Genomic DNA, 23,136 nt, shown 5'->3' with positions numbered 1-23,136 from the left:
GTCAGTAGATGACCCAGCCCTCAGCCCTAGACAGAGCCTCTGTCAGTCCAGCTTCACAATCAGACACCTGCACAGTCATCTCCTTGGTCCCCTTTGTTGGCAAACAATGTTAACATGCCTGATTATCTTCCTAAAAGTAAGCCTGAGACCCTGAGGGGGGTTGTGGCTGCCACCGAGGTCACTTAGGGAGGCAGCACAGCGTCTGGTCTCCCACCCCACCCCCCACAGCGGCCCAATCTAGTCTTCTGCATTGGAAGCCTGCAGGCACAAGGACAGCAGAGTGGTCATGTTGCTGGGAGACTGAGACATTGACTATCCTCTGAGGGTCTTGCTCGCTGTGTCACTTGGACAGATGGCTGTCTCCCTAAACCGCAGTGTCTCCATTAGGCACATGGGAGTCATGACCTGACAGTGTGGGACCGTCCGGTGGGGAAGAGGCTGAGCATATAGTAGGCACTTAATACCTGGAATCTAGGATGCTAATACACAGAGCTGGTGGTGTGGCTCAGGGCAGGGCTGTGCTTACAAAAGCTGTTGGCCTTCCCTCTACACTTGGGGGTCAACTGGGAATGTTTCCTCTCCTTCATTAGCTCTGACTTGGCCCTTGGCTCCATGAGCTGGCATGTGGGTCACAGCCTCCCAGTTCCTGTCTGGGAGGCCTGTCTGTGTTCTGGGCAGTCTGCAGTATCGACAATGCCACCTTCTGGTTTTTGTCTTTGGCCCACTGTGGGCAACTCTAGAGCCACACACCCGGAGCAGACCCTCTGTTAGGGTCCCTGAGCAGGGGCTAAGTCCTTGAAAGCAGAGCCACTTGGCACCAGGGCTGAGGCCCCAACATTTACGCTGTTGAAAGATGTGTTTTGAGGTCAGCCAGACTGGCTTTGCACGTGGCCTCTACCACCTACTACAGGTACAACCTTGGGCAGGTGAACATGCTCCCTGAGCCTCAAGTCATACTCACCCATTAAATGGGGCAACAGCACACCCACCTACTGGGCCCCTGTGAGGACTGAAGGAGAAGACATCTGCTCAGGACATGTCTGGAAAGTGTAAAGTGGTGCCTGGATGTGGTGGGGCCGAGCAGAAGGGCAGAGAGGCATGGGGAGGCTGAGAAGCCCCGTGGGCTTTTCCTGAACACCTACTGTGTGAGGTCGCTGTCTCAGTGCCGGGCTCAATGGTGCCTGAGTCCCTGTCAACCTCGATGGCATGGAAGGACCCAGCTCGTGCCTCTGCATCCAGACCCCGAGTGTCAGGGGCAGGGGACCGTTCTTGCAGGTATGCGGAGTGGTCAGGACACCCAAGTTTTAGTTCTTGTAATTCTGTGACAGGCTGCGGGCTCCTGGTTATTTCTTGTCTCTGTTCCAGGCCTCAGATTCCCCATCTCACATCTTTGAATAGCCCTTCCAGCCTCTTCGTGTAAATGTGTGTGTATCAGTTCCTCCTTATACTCAGAACTGCTTCAAAGGGAAGAAGTATCCTCCCTCGAATGTACAGCATGAAGTGAACTTCAACCGGGCCAGTGGTGCCAGAATAAGTACTTCCAGGGCCTTCGTTGGGTCACCTTTTGCCCCCAGATATCATCAGTCCCCTGGAGCATTGTTCTGCCCAGGCTTCAGCCAAGCTTCTCAGTGTTTCTCCTCATCCTGGGGATGTGTTCACAGCACAGAGGTCCTTCCTGCTGTGTCACTGACCCACAAGAGACACAGCCTACAGGGAGAGAGACGAGGAGGGAAGAGGTCCTGTGTGTCATCCTCAGGCTTCAAGGCAGAGCTAGTCCAGGGTGCCCTATTGGGACCTCTATGGCAAGCTTAACTTGAGACAGGAGACTCTGCACTTTGTCTAAGTTGCTTGTTATTCTTTGATAAGATCTGGGGGATTTCCATGTGCTAATAGACAGGAAGCTGAGCCTAGGGCTGCCGAACAAAATCCAGTTGCCCCTACCCCTGCTTCTCTCTCTTCGCCCTCCTGCCCCCACTCTTTCTCTCTTTCTCCTCCCACACCCATCCAAGCAGGTCACTGGGAGTGCAGCCAACTTGGCCTTGGTGATCAAGCCTACAGGCACCTTCCAGAGCAGGGCAAACCATCTGAGGAATGACTGAAACTGACTGCACACACGGTTCCTTCCCTCAGCCAGCATTTGGCCCAAGGCCAGGGCTGTGGTCCCTGGCAGAGAGAAAGCAGTTCTTGAAGGTCCAGCCCCACCCTGGTTCAGCCTCCTGAAAATGTCAGCAGCTGGGGCCATGTCCTCCAAGCTCCTGGAGGACGAAGTTTTCTTTCTTTCCTGTGGAGCTGGTCAGAGTTTCCACCCTGTTCCACCAGGCTCTGACCCAGGAATTTTCACTCCTTTCTGTTCCTTTTGGCAGAGGGTTTGGTTTTCTTACCCTCACATCATCTGGTTGTAAAGCCACCCTGGGAATGAATGGCCAGAGGGCTGGGAATGCTAGTGCAGCATCTTCTGAAGGGTGGAACATGGACCATCGGTGTGCACACCAGGGCCTAGATCTCGACTCACACGGAGAGAAAGTGACCGTCACTCAGGTCCTCATGGTCCTTCAGATGACCTCATGGGGAATGTCTCAGTGGGTGCTAACTGGCCTGAGCATCCCTAACCCTTGCTAATCCCCTTCTTTAACAGTAAACTCGGGTCTCAAACTCAGAGCCCTCTCACAGGAATGGAGTAAGCATGACTTTGCTTATATTTATTTTTACCAGTTACCTTCTATTTATGGTAAATGAGTCTGGTTTGCTGCAAATGACAAAAATTTCCCCTAAGCAACAAAGTTTAAGAAATACAAAGTGAGCGAACTGAAAGGAAGATGATGAGCAAACAACGAGGTATAGTCAGATGTGTGAACCATCATGTGAATGCCGGGAGTTTGGAAATAGTCTAGTGGGAGGGGGGAGGGGACAGATGGCAATAAAAAAGGCAACAGCATCTCCTGTCATGGCACTGGCTGCTGAGAGGTTGGCTGGGCTCCAGGGATCCCAAAGATGTCTCTCCAGAGCTCCCGTTTGAGAGGGGTGGCCCAAGGAACAAGGGGATTTGCCCCCGGTTCTCTGTGGCCGAGTGGACGAGCAGGGCCTGGCGCAAGCCTGCAGATGCCCACGGCTGTGCTCTTTTCACTGTTCCATCCTGCCTCCCCCAGGCAGATCCTTGATTCCTTTGGGCCTCGGTGATCTTGTCAGAAAAAGGGAGCTAAAAATCACACTTCATTTCTCTGCCGTGGGAGCAGATGGCCCTGCTGCCTTCCTTCTCACTCCCCCATCACCATGTGGCTTTTGCTCTAAAACAACCTCTGGTCTTAGCTCGGCCCAGTGGGTGTTGGTTGTTTTGGGAGAACAAAGAGGGAACAGGAGAAACGGAAATGAGGTCATCTTCCCAGGCTCACACAGCCAGTCAGTGGCCGAGCAGGGCAAAGTCTCCCGATCTGAGTGAGCACTTACTGGCAGAATGTTTCCTCATCTGTAAAATGGGTACAACCTCAACCTCATGGCGGGGAAACTGAGGTCCTGAGAGATGGAGTGATTTTCCTAGGATCACTTATCAAAGGGCCAAGGCAGGATTAGAACCCAGGCCTGCTGGAGCTCCAGCGCTTCCCTTTCCAGCTATTCTGCCTCCCCTCCCAGGTCCTCCCTGGGAATGCTGGAGCCGAGGCAGCTGGGAGAAAGGCCTGGGATCTGCCCAGCCATTCACCAGCTGTGACCTCAAGCATGTTCCCTTCTCTCTCTGCGGGGCCTGGAGATGCCGGAGGAGAGATGGGGGCCGTGATTCAACCGCCACGTGTGCTCTCTCCCCTCCCCCTGCAGAGAAGAGCATCCCCTTCCGAATTCTCTATGAAAAGTACTGTGACTGCCTGACCGAGTCAAACCTTATCAAGGTGCGGGGCCTCCTTGTTGAGCCAGCTGCAAATAGCTACCTGCTGGCCGAGAGGGACATCTATCTGGAGAATCCAGAAATCAAGATCCGGGTAAGGGGCTAACTGGGCAGCAGTAGGGGCAGGGCGGGGTCCCAGGACAAGCCCAGAGGTGGGAGGGGCACAGGCCTCAGCACACACCTGCATCCCTGCCCCCTCAAGATCTTTGACACCCCAGGGATCCTCAAATTCTGGCTTCATCAAAGAAAAGCATCGTGAAGCAGAAAGAATTGGGGACCCATGGCCTCTAGGAATGAAGCCTAGAATCTCAGAGTGATAGATAGGATCATGGAATTTAGGGATTTCAGAATCATGGGCTCTTAAAAGCTAAACTCTTAAGGCTGGATCCCCTCAGCTTGGGGCCCGGGTAGGACAGGGAGGGCAAAAGAGTTAAGGGCACAGACTCTGGAGTCTACGGCCTGGGTTTGTGCCTGGGTGGCCCTGGACATGTTACTTTGTCCCTTCCGTCCCTCAGTTAATTCATCCGTAAGATGGATATTGTGCAGATTAAATGTGTACCCACAGGAAGCACATAGAACCATATCCAACGCATTATAAAGGCTCAATAAAAGCTATTATTACCATCATCGTCATCATCATAGTGATTCACTTCGCAGAGCCACAGCCCCCGAATCCCAAATGGAGAAGTTACAGATAAAAGAGCGGAGGGGAAGGGAGTGAGCACCCTGTTAGACACTCTGCTAGGAGTTTGTACATTTTAGCTCAGTAATCCCCATGAGAACCTCGTGGTCTGGCATTTCTCTCCCATGAAGAAGAGGGAAGTGACTTTCCCGGAGTCACACAGTGAGAAAGGGGCAGAGATCAGCTAGCCACAAAGCCTGTGATCTTTCCACTCCAGACCCTAGAACAAGGGAGGCAATTACACCCCCTATAGGTTGTGTGAACCTCGCTGCAGCTCCATGAAGGAGGCCTGGGCAGGCGTTATCACCCATGTTTTCCAGATGAGAAAACCAAGGCACAGAGCGGGGGAGTGAGAGCGGCAGAGTGAGCATCACTTTGTTCAGCAAACATTGGGCCAAATTGCAGCAAATACAAAGATGGCCCGGCGAGCACCTTGCCTGCCGAGAGGGCCTCTGGGCCCCCTCCCTCAGTGTTGCCCCTGACATCTGCCTCTTGCCCCCTCCCAGATCCTGGGAGAGCCCAAGCAGAACCGCAAGCTGGTGGCCGAGGTGTCCCTGCGGAACCCGCTCACCGTGCCCCTAGAAGGATGCATCTTTACTGTGGAGGGGGCCGGCCTGACTGAGGAGCAGAAGACCGTGGAGATGTAAGTGGTGGTCACTCCAGCCTGGGTACTTGGGAGCAGAGGGCAGATGCTGATGGGGCGGGACCGCCCTCAGGCACCAAACCCCTCCTCTCATTGCCCACACACCCACCCACACACTTGCCTAATGTAACCCCGTGTCCCCGCCATGTTAGGTGCATTCCATGCCCACGTCTTTATAAACCTGAACAGTGACACATTCGATCACTAAGCACATGTCCCCGACACACGGGTCCTCAAGTAAACACACACACCTGCACCCTGATTGTCTGCACGTGCATGTGGACACATGCACGCACGTGTGGGTGTAGCCTCAGAGAAACATATCTGTGTACATACACACCAAGGAGCAACCCCACTTCTCATCGTATACTTTTTTTTATTGTGATGTAACTTAGATGCAATAAAGAACACGAATCATGCATGTGCTTCTCAATGCATTTTCACCTGCAGTCACCTGAGCACACCCACTCTTAGCCCCAAGCACACCATCCATTTCTGTGTGGGCACGTGCATACACACAGGCCCTCTACACATAGGGAGCAAACGCCCAGGACCTCTGAGGGCGGCACGTGGGCCCGTTTTATTCTTGCTGGCATTAAGCTGTACATCCATGCGAAGTTCTCAGTCGTCATGTATCACCCTGGCCTGGCCCTTCGCCTCACCCTTTTCCTCTCTCTCCACAGCCCAGACCCCGTGGAGGTGGGACAGGAAGCCAAGGCGAGGGTGGACCTGCTGCCTCTCCTTGTGGGCCGCCATAAGCTGGTGGTGGACTTCGAGAGCGACAAGCTAAAGGCCGTGAAGGGCTACCGGAACGTCATCATTGGCCCTCCCTAAAGGACTCCCATGTTCAGCCCCACCTTAGCCAGCCGAGAGCCCCTAGTTTGATTCCCAAATTATCCCAAATCGATGAGCAAAATTTGCCCCTCTTTGGGTCCCAGACCCCAAGGCAGAGGTGGGCTGCCTGGGGAGGGAGATGGCTATTTAGAATAGAATGTACTTCTGGCCCATCTTGTCTCTTGAGCCTGATTCCCCACCCCCCTTACCTATGAGGAATGTCTTGTGCCTCTGCAGTGGGAGCCTTCACCTTGGCTGACTGGATCTGAGAGGGAAGGGGAGAGACCCACGCCTCCCCTTCCAGCCCAGATGACATTTGGAAAGCCACTGACCACCCTGATCTATCCCGATATTGCCTTATCTACTCCATAGCCCTTTTTCGCTTGGAGCAAGCAAAAAAGAGACAATGAGCCCATTGGCTAGATCAAGGAACTCAACACCCTACCATGTTTTGTACCCATTCCCCAGACTGTGCCCACGGCCCTTGGGATAAGCCAGAGCAGGTAGGGGTGGGAAGGGTCCCAGGTATAGACAAGGCTTAAGCTCCTCTCACATCCTGGAAGCTCCGGCCCATAATCTCCCACCCTCCTCACTATTGCGAGGGACCTACTTTTTGCCAGGTGCTTTCTGTACTTGCTGGGGCTCATGAGGCCACCAACCCATTTAATCACCACAGGAAACTACAGAGTGGGAGCTGCTTTTTCAATGAGGAATCTTAGTCTCAGAGAAGGGGGGGGCTTGCTCCATATAGGCGGGATATTGGCTATTTGCAAGGTCGGGTAATGTTAAGTCATGGGAACAGAGCCCAGGCCTTCTGACTCGGAGTCCAGCACCCTGTCCATGACACCAGCCCTGATCTGAGAATGTCAGAGAGGCCATCTGGGACCCAATTTTAAAGGATTCAATCAGGGTGAGGAGGTGGGAGGGCTTGGAGAGATCAGAGCCCTGGGTTTGAGCCCCAAGTCTGGCCAGCCGCTGCCTTCTCCTCTCTGGGCCTCAGTGTCCTCATTGGTCAATGGAGTGGTTGATCTAGTCCATCTCCAAGGCTCTCTTAGCTCTGCACTTCTGATGTCTTATATGACCCAGCCTTGCAAATAACAGCAAGTCCTACACCCTGGCTCCGCAGAGCCTTAGGCCACAGGCCTGGGATGTTTCCAAGAGTGAAACCATGACCAGGATCACCATTCCGCCCCCAGCCCTGTTCAGGTCCCCCACCTGTGCCCAGGCACTTTCTTTCAGACTCCAGTTCTAGGGGAAAAGCACCCTGGAGGCCCCTGTCCTACCCATGAGCCCACCTACCACAACGCTGAGACTTCACAAGTACCTTAGCTGCCTGTGCTGGTCACCAGCCAACAAAAGGTCAGCACCTCAGCCACCCCCTCTTTGCAGGACCAGGGCCCTGGACATAGCTTTTGCCCCTGAGTAAGCTTAGGGAGCCTATGGGTTGTCATCTCTGACTTTATCCCCCACAATCTGCATGTGACTGGGCCTCCCTCAGCCTGGAAGAGGGAAAAAGGGGGCGTTCTCTATCTGGGGTGGGGTCGTAGCCTCCAGGGCCCCCAAAAGCCCATAGAGGGACCTGGGGAAAGTCATGCTCATGCACTTAGAACTTTCTGCTTTGTACAGGGAAGAATCACACAATGAGCCAATGCGTATGTTTTATATATATATAAATATTGCTTTCTTCCTCTATGGTTTTAAAAATGCTTTTGGGTTCCAAGCAAGCAATAGATATGCTTTTGAGCCACAAGGAGTGAGCACTGAAATAAAGTTTATTTTTCACATTCAAACAATGTCTGGTCTGGTCCTCTTCATGTTTTCAAAGAGGGTGGATGGGTGAGCTCATTCACATTGGGACAGGCCACCTCCTGCCTAAGAGCCTTTCCCCAGCCTCAGCCCCTCCTTTGGGTCTAATACCTGTGTAGAACCAGGTATTCAAGACTCTACACGGTTCGGCTCCATCTCCAGCCACTTCCTCGAAAAAACTGTGTTTGGGCCACGATGAACTTCCTGTATCCCTCCAAATACCCTGGGCACTGGTGAACCTCTTAGCTTTTACATGTGTAGTTCCCTAAGCCTAGAATGCCCTTCCTCTTCCTTCTCATCTTATAAACTCCTACTCATCTTATAATGCTTCATAGCAAAGTCACCTCTTCTATGAAGCCTACCCAGATTTCTTCTCAGGTCTCCATAAACTCTGGAACATGGACCAACTCAAACATTTATCAGTGAATTTTAGCTCCATGTTGGTATATCTGCTCCACTCATCTGCCTATCTGAAGTATTCAAGGGCAGGAACCAGCTCTCTCTTAGACACTAATAACTGCTGAATTGGTAAATCCATGTTTCAGAGATGGCTAGGCAATTCCTGGTGTTGCGGGGGTGGGGGGAGAATGGAGTTGAATAGCTGATACCATGGCTGATCCCTCTACTAAGGTCACCCTTACCATCATCTCCACCTATGGAACTCTTACTCAGCCTTCCAAACCCCGCTCCGAGGAGGCCTCCTCTGTGAAGCCTCCTTGGACTGTAGCCAACTACTTCAATCTCTGGTTCCCCTCACCATATTGTAGAAAGCCCTTTAAAATGCTCAACAGCCTGTATTAGGAACAGCTGTTTGTGTGTCTGCCACAAGTTCTGGAGCACCCTAAGGCCAGGGTCAGGGCACATCCCCCCAAAAGGGACCACCAGGTGGACTCAGGACTGCTACCTCTGCTTCCCGGGCCTAACTACCCACTATAGGACAGAGGCAGGGCTGCCTCAGGTCTGCCAGGCCTGGACAGATTCAGAGGCTTCTCCTGACCTGCCCGTAAGCCTGCCTCACTAACCAGGAATCCAGAAAGGAAAAAGGCTCTGCTGGTCACATAGGCCTACTTTACAGACAGAGAACATGAGACTGAGATCCTGCTCTGCAAAGCAGATGGGAAGACTGAGTCTGGGTCCCTACAGTACAGCCCCCATGTGCACTGCACATGGCAGCTCAGGGCTGGTAGACCCCCCATCCAAGCTCAGTTCATAGCCACAGTATCAGGGGCCTGGGCTCTGTAGTCAAACAGACCCAGGATCAAAGCCTAACTCTGCCTGGGATTCGTAGTGTGGCTTCAGGCAGTTTCTCAACCTCTCTGTGCCTCCACTTCCTTATCGCTGAATGAGGATGATATGTCTACTTTCATGACCAGTGGACGGGTTCAATAAAATGGTACACATGAAATACTGAGCATTCCTGGCACATTATAATCATAACAGCCAACTGTGCTCCAGATGAGGAAACATCACATGCACTGAGTTACTTATTCCTCCAAAACCCTATTATATTGTCCTTCCCTTCTCTCATTTTATAGAATTCATTGATTGCTGGGACTTGAACCCAGGCTGCCTGCTACGCACCCCCTCTCCCCACATACACACACACAGAGCACAGCTTAGCTTAGAGGAGGCCAAATTTCTACTTGAACCCTCCCTTCTCATATTGTTCCAGAATGCATGGGGCAGAGGCCTCCACACCAGCCCTGATGGCAGGCCTCATGGAGCAGGAGGTTCTGATCGGTTCTGTCTTCCTACCCCTAAATTTCCTCTTCTCTCCAGCTGCTCTCGTTTGCCTAGGGTGTCTGCCAACTCACCCCTCAGCCTCAAGCCAAGCCTGGAATAACAGAATGTTGATAGAATCTAAGAAGGAGGGGCTGAGAGTAGAGGGCCAGGCAAGGGCCTGCCGTTAGCATGTGCACCTTGGGGCCAGGCCTGGGTGAGCTTACTCTCTTGGCTTCCCCAATTCCCTCCCCAGGGCAGAGACACTGACACACATGCCCGGGGAACCTTGAAGCCCTATATTTTGTCTCAAGAGCCAAAATACAAAGGGCTCGTGTTTTCCTGGCCAAAGAGGGACCACACTGGAATGGTTTTGATGCTGAGTAAACAGGTACATTGGGCCTGTGAAAATGTGTCAGCCATATACATATAATGGTTCTCTTTTTGTGTATATATTTTACTTTAATAAAACTGCAAAAAATTCAGTACTCGAAGGTTCTAAAATTAAGTCCAAAGGGCGATGGAGGAAAAGGACTTGGCTCCAGAGTTCTTTCCATTTCTTCTTCCAGGAGCTGGGCCACCAGTAGGATATATCTCCAGAGATATTGTGAGGCTTAAACAAGATGTTACGTATGTAAGTACAAGAATGTCAGGGCAGGGATTTTGTGTGTCTCATTTGCTGTGAACAGCGTGTGGCACATCGGTTAGCAATGAATATGTTGAATGAATGAGCATAAAGCTGTGTTTTCACGATCTCGGCTAGCCCTCAGAAAAGGCCGTAGAAATGATCATCTCACTTCCCAAATGGGGAAACTAAGGTTCAGAGATGTAAGACAGTTCACTCAATGGTACCTAGGAAGTTGATGATGGAGCAAGGGTTAGAATCCAGTTGACCCTCTGCCATGGCATCCTACAGGAGGGGCTGAAAAATGGGAGGACTTGATCCCCAGACCCTGGACAATGAAAATTGCAAGTCTTTCTCTGTCAGCTTCCCTGAGTCAGAGAAAGCCAGAGCTAGGAGGCTGGGCTCATACACATAGTTACCACATGACCCAGCAATCCCACTTCTAGGTAAATATATACCCAAGAAAACTGAGGACATATGACCACACAAAAAGTTGTACGTGGATGTTCATAGCAGCATTATTCAGAGTAGCCAGAAAGTGGAAACGACTCAAATGTCAATCAACTGCTGAATGTATAAATAAAAAGCAGTGTATCCATAAAATATAATATTATTCGACAATAAAAAGGAATGAAGTACCAATACAGGACACAACACAGATGAACCTTGAAAACGTTATATTCCGTGAAAGAACCAGCCACGAAAGACCACATATTGTATAATTTCATTTATGTGAAATGTCAGAATAGGCAAATATATGAAGACGGAAAGTAGATTGATGATTGCCTGGGGCTGAGGGAATTGAGGGATTGGGATGGGGTGATGGCTAAAAGGTATGGGGTTTCTTCTGGGGACAATGAGCATTCAAGCAGATAGCCAGTGCAAAGTGACATGTGCCAAAGAGACTTGGGCTCAGGATAATGGGGCCATCACAACAATCATAAGAACAAGGGTGCCAAGCATCCTCTCAAGGCATTATTACATGTGTTAACTTGGGTCCTCACAACACCCTGTGAGGTGGGAGCTAGCATTACCTCCTCCACTCTACAGGTAAGAAAACTGAGGCCCGGAAAGGATATGTGATGGGTCCAAGGTCACACAGTTAGAAAACAGTGGAGCCAGGACTCCAACCAGGCAGGCTGGGTTCATAGCAGCTGCTCCTAACCTCCTGCTCTGTTGTCAACTGTCACATGATGTGGACTTATAAAATGATAGGGTCTTCTCTGACACGGAGGTCAGAGAAGGCATCTCTGAGAAGCTAATGTGGAAGCTGAGACCATGAAAAGGAAGAGTGAGGCCCGGAAAGGGAGGGCCGGGGGCCAGTGGCAGTGAGGGCCAGGCAGAAGCCATTTCCCAGGCAGGTGATGACGCCTCAGTGCAAGGATCTTTGTTCACAGGAGGAGGGTCTCCAGCAGCTGTGAGTGCTCCAGGAAGGGAGGGAGCCAGGCTGCTTGCTAACAGGAAGCATATCCATGTAAGCACTTCTGGGAAATCTCAGAAATTCTCAGAAGAAAGGAATCCGAAACTTGAAAGTCTCCAGCCATTTGTTGCGACTTCTTTTCACATTCTTAATAAATATTCACGTTTATACCCAATTTTATATTCGTAATTTTATTTTTTATTCTTTTTCTTAAAGAGGGTCCTCCCAAATTAAAATTAAAACCACAGTGTTTTAACATAGCCTATTCACCGGAATGGCTAAAATGAAGAGAGGCCCCATCCACCCCCCAGCACAAAGTTTCAGTGAAGATACAGAACGAGATTTCTCATTGTGGCTGACAGAGGAGAAGAACTTGAATGACCACTTTGGAAAACTACTCACAGTATCTCCTAAAGCCGATGTTCATTTATGCATAGGAGGAAGTAATTCCTCTTGTGAATATTTACCCAACAGAAATGAGTCCGTTTGTCTTCCACACGCAAGAATGTTTATAGTAGTTTTTTTCCCCATAATATCCTAAAGCTGAAAACAACCTGAAAGCCTAATACTAGTAGGATGGATATATTAATTGTGGTGTAGTCTGTCAAAGTCGTAGTATAAGAATGAGAAAGAATAAACTATGGCTATGTGTAACAATTACTTGAATCTCACAAACATGTTAAGCCAGTGACACCAGACACAGGTACACACTGAATGGCTTTATCCATATGAAGTTCAATGCCAGGCAAAACTTGTCTATGATGTTAGAAGTCAGATCGTGGTTACCTTTAGGGGTTGGGTAGTAACTGATTCTACCCAGGGGATTGTCTGATTCTTGAGCTGGGAGCTGGTTTACGTGGGCGTGTTCAGTTTGGGGGAATTCATGAAGCTGTACACTTACAATGTGTGCCTTATCTACACGCATGGTATACGTTAATAAAAATTTCCTCAATAATATAAGCTTTGAGTTCCTCAAAGCCTTGACCTACTCTTGAGATCAGAGAAGGATTTGGATTTTATTCTTGTGCAGTGGTTCCCGCTGGAGGGATGTGAGCGGCAGGTGATATGATCTCCTGATGCTTTAGGAAGTTGCCCCAAAGAGGGAGCAATAGCACCCAGGTAAAGGGAAGCTTGGGAGGGGCTGTGGAGTGGCCCAGTGAGGGGGAAGGGCAGAGAAGTCTTCCTCGGTGGGACCTCAAGGGAAAGACAAGTATAGAGGAGGCGGAGATGGGTGGAGAGGATTATTTGGGCAAAGATGGGGAGATTGGAATAGGGGCAACGAGTGTGGGGGGCTGGGGATAGAGGGAGGTATGGTCTCTGATTATCTCACAATGTGCCAGGCGCCCCGGCACTACCAGGCCCTCCTCTACCTGGAAGCCAACTGTCTCTTAGCCAACTCCCCCATCATTCCTTTGCAGGGCTGGCCAGCCCTGCTCATGGAAACTCTAAGGGGCCCACAGCCAGATCTTGGCAATCATCCAGGTCTTTACAGCACTAACAGTTTGTCTCTCTCAGTCATGACTCTGGTTTTTGTTTTTCCTCTTTCCTGACCCAAGCCTTTGGGGCTGACTTCCTGCTTGACAATGTGTATCTTGTGTCATTGAGACCCCTGGTGACCCTGTGGAGGAGGTGGTACTAACCCATTTTACAGATGAGGAAAGTCAGACTTGATGAGGTAAAGTGACTTGGAGCCAAGATCACCCACCCAATAAGGGGCAGAGCTAGATTTTAACAATAACGACAAAAGCATCTGCCACATGTTAATGCTAAGTGGCGCCAGATGCCGTGCTAAGCACTGTGCATGCATTCACGCACCCATTCGGTCTTCACAAAGACCCAGTGGAGGAAGCTACAATTATTATCACCCCCTTAAAATTTTTTTTAAAGAAGTCTTACATACATACGCAAAAATAGGCACAAATCATAATAGCCCAGTGAGTGCTCACAAACTGAACCAGCCCGTGGGAGCAGCACCCAGGTTAAAAAATAGAACAACTGATATAATACCCAAAGCATCAGTGATAAAAGAGAAGACAGATAAATTGGACTTCTTAAAAATTTTAAACTTTTGTGTTTCAAAGGACAGCATCAAGAAAGTGAAAAGACAACAAACAGGATGGGGAGAATATTTGAAATCATATATCTGAGAAAGGTCTAGTACCTGAAATATATGAAGAACTCATAACTCAATAAAAAGACAGGTAACCCAATTTGAAATTAGGAAAAGGATTCGAATTAAACATTTCTCCAAAAAAGATATACAGATGGCTAATAACGAAAAGGTACTCAACATCATTAGTCCTTGGGAAATGGAAAAAAAAAAAAAAAACAGAGAGATGCCACTTCACATCAACCAAATGGCTATGACCAATAAGACAGATAATAACGAATGTAGGCAAGAATGTGAAGAAATCGGAATCCTCATATTCTGTGGCTGGAAACATAAAAGGGTACAGCTGCTTTGGAAAACAGTTTGACAGTTCCTCAAAGGGCTAAACATAAGAGTTACCATTTGACTCATCAATTCTACTCCTAGTGAAATTAGAGAATAAAAACATATATCCACACAGAAAGTTGTATACAAAACTCATAGCAGCATTATTCATATGTCTATCAACTCATAATAGATAAGTAAAATGTGATATATCCATACAATAGAATATTATTCAGCAATAAAAAGGAATAAAGTATTAATACTTGCTACAACATGAATGAAACCTGAAAACATATTATGCTAAATGAAAGAAACCAGTCACAAAAGACCACATATTATATGACTTCATTTATACGAAATGTTCTGAATAGACAAAGAGAAAGTAGAATAGTGGTTGCCAAGGGCCAGGGGGGAGGGGAACAGTGGGGGCGAAGTATAGAGGGTAGAGAGTAACTGCTAACAGGTACTTTCTTTGTTGTAAAATGAAAATATTCTAAAACTCTGTTATGTTGATGGTTGCACAATTCTTAAATACACATTGAATTGCGTACTTTAAATGGATGAACTTTATAGTTTGTAAATTATGTCTGGATAAAGTTGTTTAAAAATAAAAAGACAGTCCATGCTTTTTTCATGTTGTACCTGGATTGCCCCCTACCTTCTCCTATTTCTCTGAATGTCTAAACAAAAACAAAAACAAAAAAACCCCTGATTTCTAATGCCCAACTCAGATGCTATTCCAAAGCTTTCCTTGATCCACTCCTATCAGAAGTAATTTCTCTTTCTTCTGAATTCCCATGGCAATTCACATCATTTACTCAGAGATGATTTATAATGTACCTATCATGTGTCTGGCACATATTACATTTCATATGATTGTTTAAGGACCCATCTCATCTCTGTACGATTTTGTAACCTTCTGGAAAGAGGAGATTATATCTTGTTCCCTTCTGTGTACCTAGACCCCAGCAATGTGACAGGAACACAGACATCTTTCAAGGAGGTATGCAGAACTCATTCTAAATTTTCTTTTTCTCACATTAGCCTTCTCCCAGGAAACAGCTCCTCAATGGCAGGTTCAAGGTCCGATTCATCATCGTATCCCCCAGAGAAATAGCTTAGCACTTAGTAGGTTTTTTTGTTGAGTAAACACTAAATGATTAGATGATGAAAATGGCTTTAGTTCCCACAATAACTGTCCAGTCAAAGTTTTTGAAAGGAGTTGAGTGGTACCTCCAGGTTTGGAATATGGATAGGGATAAGTGAGAATTTGTATTTCAGATAGGGAACAGCAGAAAGTAAGGAGCGTGATCTTGCAAATATCTGCAGGGAACAGAACACCATAAAATGCACCAAGAAGAATTAAATGAGAACAAAACAGAACTTTTAGAAAGGAAAAATCTAATAACTAAACTTAAAATTCAATAATTGAGCTTGGTAGCAGATTAGATAGAGCTGATGAGAGAACTAGTAAAGTAGAAGATAAATGATCAAGGACATAGCACAGAAAAATAGAAGTAAAATATATAAAAGAAGTGGACAGACATAGAAGACGGTGAAAAAAGTCAAAAAATTTTTATTAGGAGTTTCAGAAGGGTAGAAGAGAGGAAAAAAGACGGACACAATAATTAGAGAGATAATGACTGAGAACTTTCCACATTCAATGAGAGTTAATGATCCACAAAATGAAAAGTCCCAACAAACCCTAAGCAAAGTAATGATAAACCCACATCTAGACACATAGCATAGCCGAAGAACAAAGAACAAAGAGAAAAATCTAATGAGCAATCAGAGAATAAGAGAGACCACCTTCCTAGTCTACAGCCATGCTACCCCGAACACGCCTGAACCTGTCTGATCTCAGAAGCTAAGCAGGGTCAGGTCTGGTTAGTACTTGGATGGGAGACCACCTAGGAAGACCAGGTGCTGCAGACGTAAAAAAAAAAAGAGAGAGAGAGAGACCACTTAGAGGACTTTCAAAAGAATGAGTGACACTGACCTCGAAAAAGCAATGATAGAAGCTAGGTGGTGGTGACATGCTGTCTTCAAAGCACAGAACAACCTAACTGAAATTCTACACTCACCAAAACGTACTTCAAGAATAAGGCTTATAAAGACTTTTCAGACAAACAAAAACAGAGCTTTCTGCTTATGAAACCTCATTAAAGAAAACTCTAAAGGGTATAAGAAAACTCTAAAGGGTATACTTCATGTAGAGGGAATATGAACTGTGCTGAAAGGCTTGAGAAGAAAGAAATGAAGAGCAAAAAAACTGATAAATACACCTGCACGTCTATTTGAGCATTGGCTAGATAAACACTAATATGAATGTTTTATAGAGTTTCTCCCTCTTTTCTATTTGATAGAATTAGAGTATATGAAAATTATGACATATATGTCAAAGTAGCATTGCTGTGTTCTAAGCTTGAAAAAATATCAAGGTACTGATTATTAAGACTTTGGTAAGTTAAATATTCATGGTGTAATTTCAAGGATAATCTTTAAAAAAAAAATAGAAACAATGTATAATCTCCAAACTAATGGAGAGGGAAAATAGAATTTAAAAAATCAGTTCAAAATAGCACAAAAGGATTAAAAAATAACATAGAAATGGTGAAATAGAGAGAAAGCACAAAATAAATGAGTGGATTTACACCCCTATACATCAAAAATTATATTAAATATCAATACTAAATGCTCCAGTTAAAAGACAAAGATTGATAGGTTGGATTAGAAAAGTCCAATTGTATGTGGTTTATAAGAGGCATACAGGAAACATAATATAAAAAGATTGAGAGCAAAAGGATGGAATAAAACATAACTTGCAAAAACATAGTGATATGACTACATTAATATAAAATAAAACAGACTTTATCATTAAAAGTATTCCTAGAGATAAGAAGGGCAATATTAATAGTAAATGTTTTAATTTCCTAGAACAATGACTATTTTAATTTTCTATACAGCTAATGACATAGGATCAAAATGTACAAAACGAAAATTGATAGAGCTCTAAGGAGAAATACACGTAATGAAAGATTTAATACATCTCTCTCAGCGTTTGACAGAACATGAAAATAAAAAGTCAGTATGATTATAGAAGATGTATTTATCAGATAGAGATCGGTTATGCTACAGTAAAGAAAGATCCAAAGTCTCAGTGGCTTAATATAACACCGGTTTATTTCTCACTCACATTAAGTCCCGTGGAGTTAGGTAATTCTCAGGGGAGTTCTCTTCCAGGCAGTGACCCATGGATCCAAGTTTTCATCACATGCATCTGACATTTCAATGTGTGGTTTCTACTGATGCTTCTCAAGAAGAGAAAGTGTGTAAGTGGCACACTGGCTTTAAATGCCTTAGACCAGAATTTACATGTGTCATTTCCACTCACATCTCTTTAGCTAGAATTGGTCACATGGTCTCTCCTACCTCTAAGAGTACTGAGAAGTACAGTCTGCCTGTGTTTCCAGAAAAGGGAGAAGAACCAGGCAGGAGCGAGCATTTGTTGTCTCTACTCAAAGGATTTCAACAAAACAATGAATAAACTTGACCTAAGAGACATATATAGATAACTCAGAATCCAACACCTTATTTTCAAGCACATAAGACAGTTTATAAAATGCGACTCTAACCTGGCTATTAAGCCAGTTTCACCAAATTTCAAAGAACCCAAGCCACATAGGACATATTATCTAAACGGCTATTCCTTATAACTAAAGTATAAATCATAATGAGATAATTCAAAATTTTCCATATGCTAGGAAACTTAAAAATACATTTCTAAATAATCCATGGGTTAAAGAACTCATAAATGAAGCCAAGAAATATTTTGAATCAATTGATAATGAAGAAAATTCATATCGAAATTTGTAGGTGCAAATAAATCAGTATGTTGAAGGAAATTTATAGTCTTAAATGCATATGTCAGAGAAGATAAAAGCTGAAAATTGATAAAGTAGATATTGACCTCAAAAAGTTGGGAAAAGAATGTCAAAAGAAATTCAATAAAAGTAGGAAGTAAGTAATAAGGGCAAGAATAGAGATGAATAAAATAACAAAGCAAAAATTAAAAGAGCTAATCTAACAAGGCCAAAAATTTATTCTTTGAAAGGACAGTAAAATTGACACCCTCCTGAATGAAATTCTCTAGAGAAAAACAGAAATGGCACAAGGAAAATAATATTAGGAATAAAAAGTGAGACATCACTATAGATGCTGCCAACATTAAAGAAAAAAGAATATTTTAAACAACGTTGAGTCGATACATTTGAAAATTTAAACGAAATAAACAACATCCTAGAAAGGTATAATTCTGACTCAAGACAAAACAGGAAAACTAAACAATACTCTTAACACTTAAGGACATTGAGATACCCTTTCCATAAAGAAAACTTCTGCTCTAGATGGCTTCACTGGCAAGTTTCACGCAACATTCAAAGAAGACACAATTTTAGTCTTGGACAATCTCTTCCAGAGGATGGAAAAGGAATAATCCCCAATGCATTTCATGAGGCTAATATAACCTACATACCAAAACAGAACAAAGATGTGACAAAAAAGGAAAATATGAGGCCAATTTTGCTTGTAAACGTTAACGAAAAATCCTTAATAGAGTGTTAACCACAAAAATTGATCAATCTCTAAAATAGTGCCACAAACCAACATGGGCTAATTCTAGGAACTTAAGTTTGATTTAAATATTAGAAAATCCATTAATGTAATTCAGCGAATAAACTAAAGAATAAAAATGAACATGCCGAAAACCATATGATAAAAATTTAATATTTATTCATGATTTTAAAACTAAAATAAATGATAATCTACAAAATTATGAACAGGAGGGAATTTCTGTAATTTGATAAAGATTATGTCTGCAGTTAAATTAATGGTAAAATGTTACAAGCTTTTCCTTTAGAGACCAGAGACAGGTCAAAGATGCCAACTACACCATTTCATTCAGCATTTTACTGGAGGTCTTACCAGTATCGTAAGGCAAGAAAAAGAAAGAAAAGGGACAAGATTTGAAGAAGAAATAAAGCAGTCCTCATTCAATGGTGTGGACGAAAAAGGGGTTCTACAGAAAGTAACCTCACAGGGATCTGATCATAAATTCCTACCTGGGTGGGTCATGGTGAGAAGTCACTTCCCAGGCCTATAATTTATTTAGTAAAAGGCTTATCTTTGCCTTAAGCGAGCCCTGTCCATTGTTCTGTGCATCTGAGTAACACGCCTTTAAAATACCAGAGTAATTCTCTTTTTACAGACCCCTGGGAAGCAACTACCCTCAAGAAAGCACATAATCTTGTTAACTATTTTATAATCCAATCCCCACCTAGCTTTTTCCCACCTTTGTGTAATCTTTACGTTCTGTCCTCAATTCCAAAAGCGTAGGGGAAACTGCAAAGTCGTCACTCTCCGGAGTATTTGAGATCTTGCTTCCTGGCAATTGTCGTTAGTTCGGGTTCAAAGAAACTCTTATAAAAATTGTCTACAGGTTTAGATGTTTCTTATGTCGACAAAGGTGAAAAAATTATGTATAGAGAAAACGCACAATAATCTGCAACTGTGTTATTTAAATTAACAAGAAAATTCAGTGTTTTTATGGGATGCAAAATAAATAATATTTCTGATGCAGGACAGGTCAAATTTCCCCCAAGTAGGGGGAGACAAGGACCTGTGCAGAGAGAGAGGGTTCTTTGGCAGAGGATGTAGAAAGAATTCGACACACAAGTCAAAGTTAGGGTCGACAGAAAAGTTTATTAGAAAAGGTGTAACACTCCACAGAGTGTGGTCTCCTCTCAGAGGCAGAGAGTGAGAGGGACAGTGTGAGAGACAGAGAGAGACAGAGAGAGAGACAGAGAGAGAGACAGAGAGACAGAGAGACAGAGAAGTAAAGGCATTGAGAGGGACTCTCCGTGTCTCAGTGTTCAGGGAATTCAGTTTATATGTCATTCTTTAGTTCCCATTTCCTTTGATAGGGACAGACAGTGAGGAAGGGAAAGAGTATGTAGAGCGAAAGGCCTGCTGGCAGTTCCCAGCCTTTAATCCATAGATTCCCATTGGTTTTAGCCATAGAGAAGACTCTTGGTTCCTGGATCCCCTTCACAGATGTGGGAAATGGGTTGTTAGCGATCCATTGGAAATGGATTAGCACTCCAGGGGAAATCTTCCTGTGTTCTGAAGGTGTCCTCCTGGCCTGGCCACAGGGCTGATCAGCATAGTGCAGGGCTGATCAGAATACTGCAGTCTCCAATTGTGGCTTGATTAACATTTTAATTCTCTTGCCTCCTCCTTACATTACTTCTACATAACAACCTGATTGAATGAAGCTGCTGAGGAGAAGATTTGCATCCGGTGGGGCAAGAGGCTCTTCTGAACATTCAAGGATGAACCTGTGGAAACAGGCTACTTTATATGTGAGTGAGCTCCCTGTTACTGGAACGGTTCAAGCAAGGACAGGATGGGCTGCGTCCAGACGGGAGAAAGAACTCGTGCTCAGAGTAAGAGGCTGGGCCCTCCCCAGGCTGGTCCACAGCTCTTCTTACACTCAACCCTGGAGGTGGCCTGTCCTCTCTTTTGGCTCCTCTTACAGTCAACTTAATCCCGCTAGTAAAATGAGCCAGGATTTACAGCTCCGGGAAATGTCTGCAACAATCTCTGATCTTATTAGGGTCCACTCCCTGCTCCTAGGCTCTGCTTTCAGAGAAAAGCCACACTGGTTATTTCTCTTCCTCTTTCCCCTGCCTCCGGCCCACCAGACTTATCTTCCTAGTTCAAGTTTTCCAGCAGGGTGCACGGCTCCTTGAGTGTGGTGGGTGTTGGGCTGGGGGTTTCTCCTCCAGTGCAAAGGAGCAAGGTCACTCTGTTCAAAGGCTCCCTATGGCCAAGTGTCGTATTTTCCTTCAGCACCTCAGACCCCTTTGCAAAGGCAAATCCTTCCTAGGTAATGTAAGGAGGAGGCACTGGGCTCAGAGCTGTATGTGTTTGACTTCACCTAATCTCTCATCCATCCCCATGAGGTAGGGTCTATTATTAGAGCCTCAGGTCACACAGTAAGTAGGGATTTGGGAATGGAACATTCTCAATTCAAACCACACATCCTGAAACACCATGCTATCGGGTTTGGTTTAGTTTTGTTTTTGTAACTGTTTTTCAAACGAACTTTTACATGGTCCTTAAGGGCACAACACGGAACAGTAGAGCTGCTTTCTCTGGAGCAGGGATGGAGGACAGCATCCCGGCCTCCTGCACTCCCCCACCTCCTCTCCCCAAGCAACTCCCCCAAACCACAGCCATAACCCTCCCCATAGAGGGGCCAAGGAGGCAGAGTGGATAAGCACGCAGACTTTGGAGTCGGCCAGCTCTGCCCTTTCCAGCAACACGACCTTCCTCGCCTGCAGAATGGGGTTGATAGGCATTCTTTCTTTTGCAGGGTTATTGTGAGGATTAAACAAGATGGTGAACGTAAGGGTTCATCACATAGGAGGTGCTCCATCCATGTTGTCTGTGGTTATTGGCAGTCTCTGGGGTTTGGGGTACCCCGCTCCCAGCATCAACCTCTGAACTCTCAACCTAGTAGAGCTGGAGCCATGAATCCTAGAAGATGCTGCAGCCCAGGATTTGTGGCAGCCTTGACTCCTTCGGGGACACAGCCATAGAGCCTCGCTGGCTCGACTTACAGCTGGCACATCGTAGGCAGATGCAGAGAGGCCAGGCTGCTAATAAATCTGTCAGTTTCCAGGATGCCCCGACTCCAGGGCCCCTGCTCTGACAGGCACCACAAGAAGGCTGAGGCCCAGCTGGCAGCAGACCAAATGTTGGCTGAGTAGCTAGATAATTCTGTGATGAACTGTCCCTCAAGCTGGAGGCATTAACCTTGCTGCCTACCTGGAGGCCTGGGCCCTGGGTTAACCCTTCCCCTCCCAGCTCCAGGGAAACTGAGAGCACAGCTTGTGTGAGGAAGGGCTGTATTGAGTAACTATGGCCACCTAACAAACCCAAAACTTAGCAGCTGAAAATAACAAATATTACCTCTCAGATGTTGTGGGACGGGAATCTGAAAGTGGTTTCGCTATGTGGTTCGGACTCAAGGTTTTTCACTAGGCCCTCAAACGTTAGCCTTGGTGGCAGTCATCACTCAAGGCTTGACTCAGGGAAAATCAGATTCCAAACTCACTCACGTAGCTGTTGGCAGGCCTCCGAAGATCCGTTCCTTAGCTCGCTCACATGGGCCTCACCACAAGGCTGCCTCACTGGCTTCCCCCGCTGCGAGCAATGAAGAGAGAGCAAGAGAAAGCACCCGAGATGGAAAACACGGTTCTTTTATAACCCAACATCTTCACCCATCACTCCCGACACATTCTATTTGTTCACTGCAAGTCACTAAGCCCAGTCCACACTCGGGAGGAAGTCATACAGGGTATGAGAACCAGGAAGCAGAGGATCATTGGGGGCCTCTGCCTACCTCGGGGGGCTGCTGCTGGGACATACACATAAATCTGAGGCCGGCTCACCTTCAGGTGCACCTTCCCAGAGAGGCAGGAATTGGCCTCAATTCCTCATTCTATCTATCTCCTAGCCCTGTTGATTCAAACACCTAACTAGCCCTCAAGTCTGACCACTCACTCTTGACTGCCACGGCTCCAGCCAGGCTTCCATTGCATCTCACCAGGAAGTCATCACCACCTCCTCACTGGTCCCCCTGCATCTATCAATCCTTTCCACCTTCACCTGTCTCTTTCCAATAGTATTCAGAGGAGTCTTTTCAAAACGCAGATATGATCCTGTCTTTCTGCGCTGAAAACCCATCCGAGGCTTCGCACATTCTCTGAGTGAAAATCAAGTCTTCTCCAGGGACAAGAAGATTCTGCAGTATCTGGCTCATCCAGGACCTCAATGGCCTGACTTCACGACAACGCTGGCTGCATCCGGTGCCTGGAACATGCCTTGTGTCCTCCTGGCACAGGCTTTGCACATGGCGTTCCCTTTCCAGGAATGCTTTTCTTGTCTCCTTCACCTAGTTGACCCTTCACCACCCTTTGGATCTTGGCTCAAGAATCATTTCCTCCAAAACCTGTCCCCATCAGCCCTGACTCT

At 46.2% G+C, this 23,136-nt stretch overlaps 1 protein-coding gene and 1 pseudogene across 1 annotated transcript in view; both read left to right on the top strand.

The window, feature by feature from the left end:
* Positions 1-7,826, top strand: part of TGM2 (transglutaminase 2) — a 31,723-nt gene extending 23,897 nt beyond the window's left edge. The window contains exons 11-13 of the mRNA XM_039864315.1: positions 3,808-3,968; positions 5,063-5,199; positions 5,883-7,826. Of these exons, the coding sequence (XP_039720249.1) occupies positions 3,808-3,968; positions 5,063-5,199; positions 5,883-6,033 (449 nt within the window). The 3' untranslated portion in view covers positions 6,034-7,826. The remainder of the gene's footprint in view (positions 1-3,807; positions 3,969-5,062; positions 5,200-5,882) is intronic.
* Positions 7,827-15,853: 8,027 nt separating this feature from the next.
* On the top strand, positions 15,854-15,972 carry LOC120604007 (uncharacterized; annotated as a pseudogene).
* Positions 15,973-23,136: the final 7,164 nt, after the last annotated feature.

Source organism: Pteropus medius, unplaced genomic scaffold (genome assembly GCF_902729225.1).
Source record: "Pteropus medius unplaced genomic scaffold, Ma_sr-lr_union100, whole genome shotgun sequence".
Lineage (NCBI taxonomy): Eukaryota > Metazoa > Chordata > Mammalia > Chiroptera > Pteropodidae > Pteropus > Pteropus medius.
This window is presented reverse-complemented; position numbering and strand designations above follow the sequence as displayed.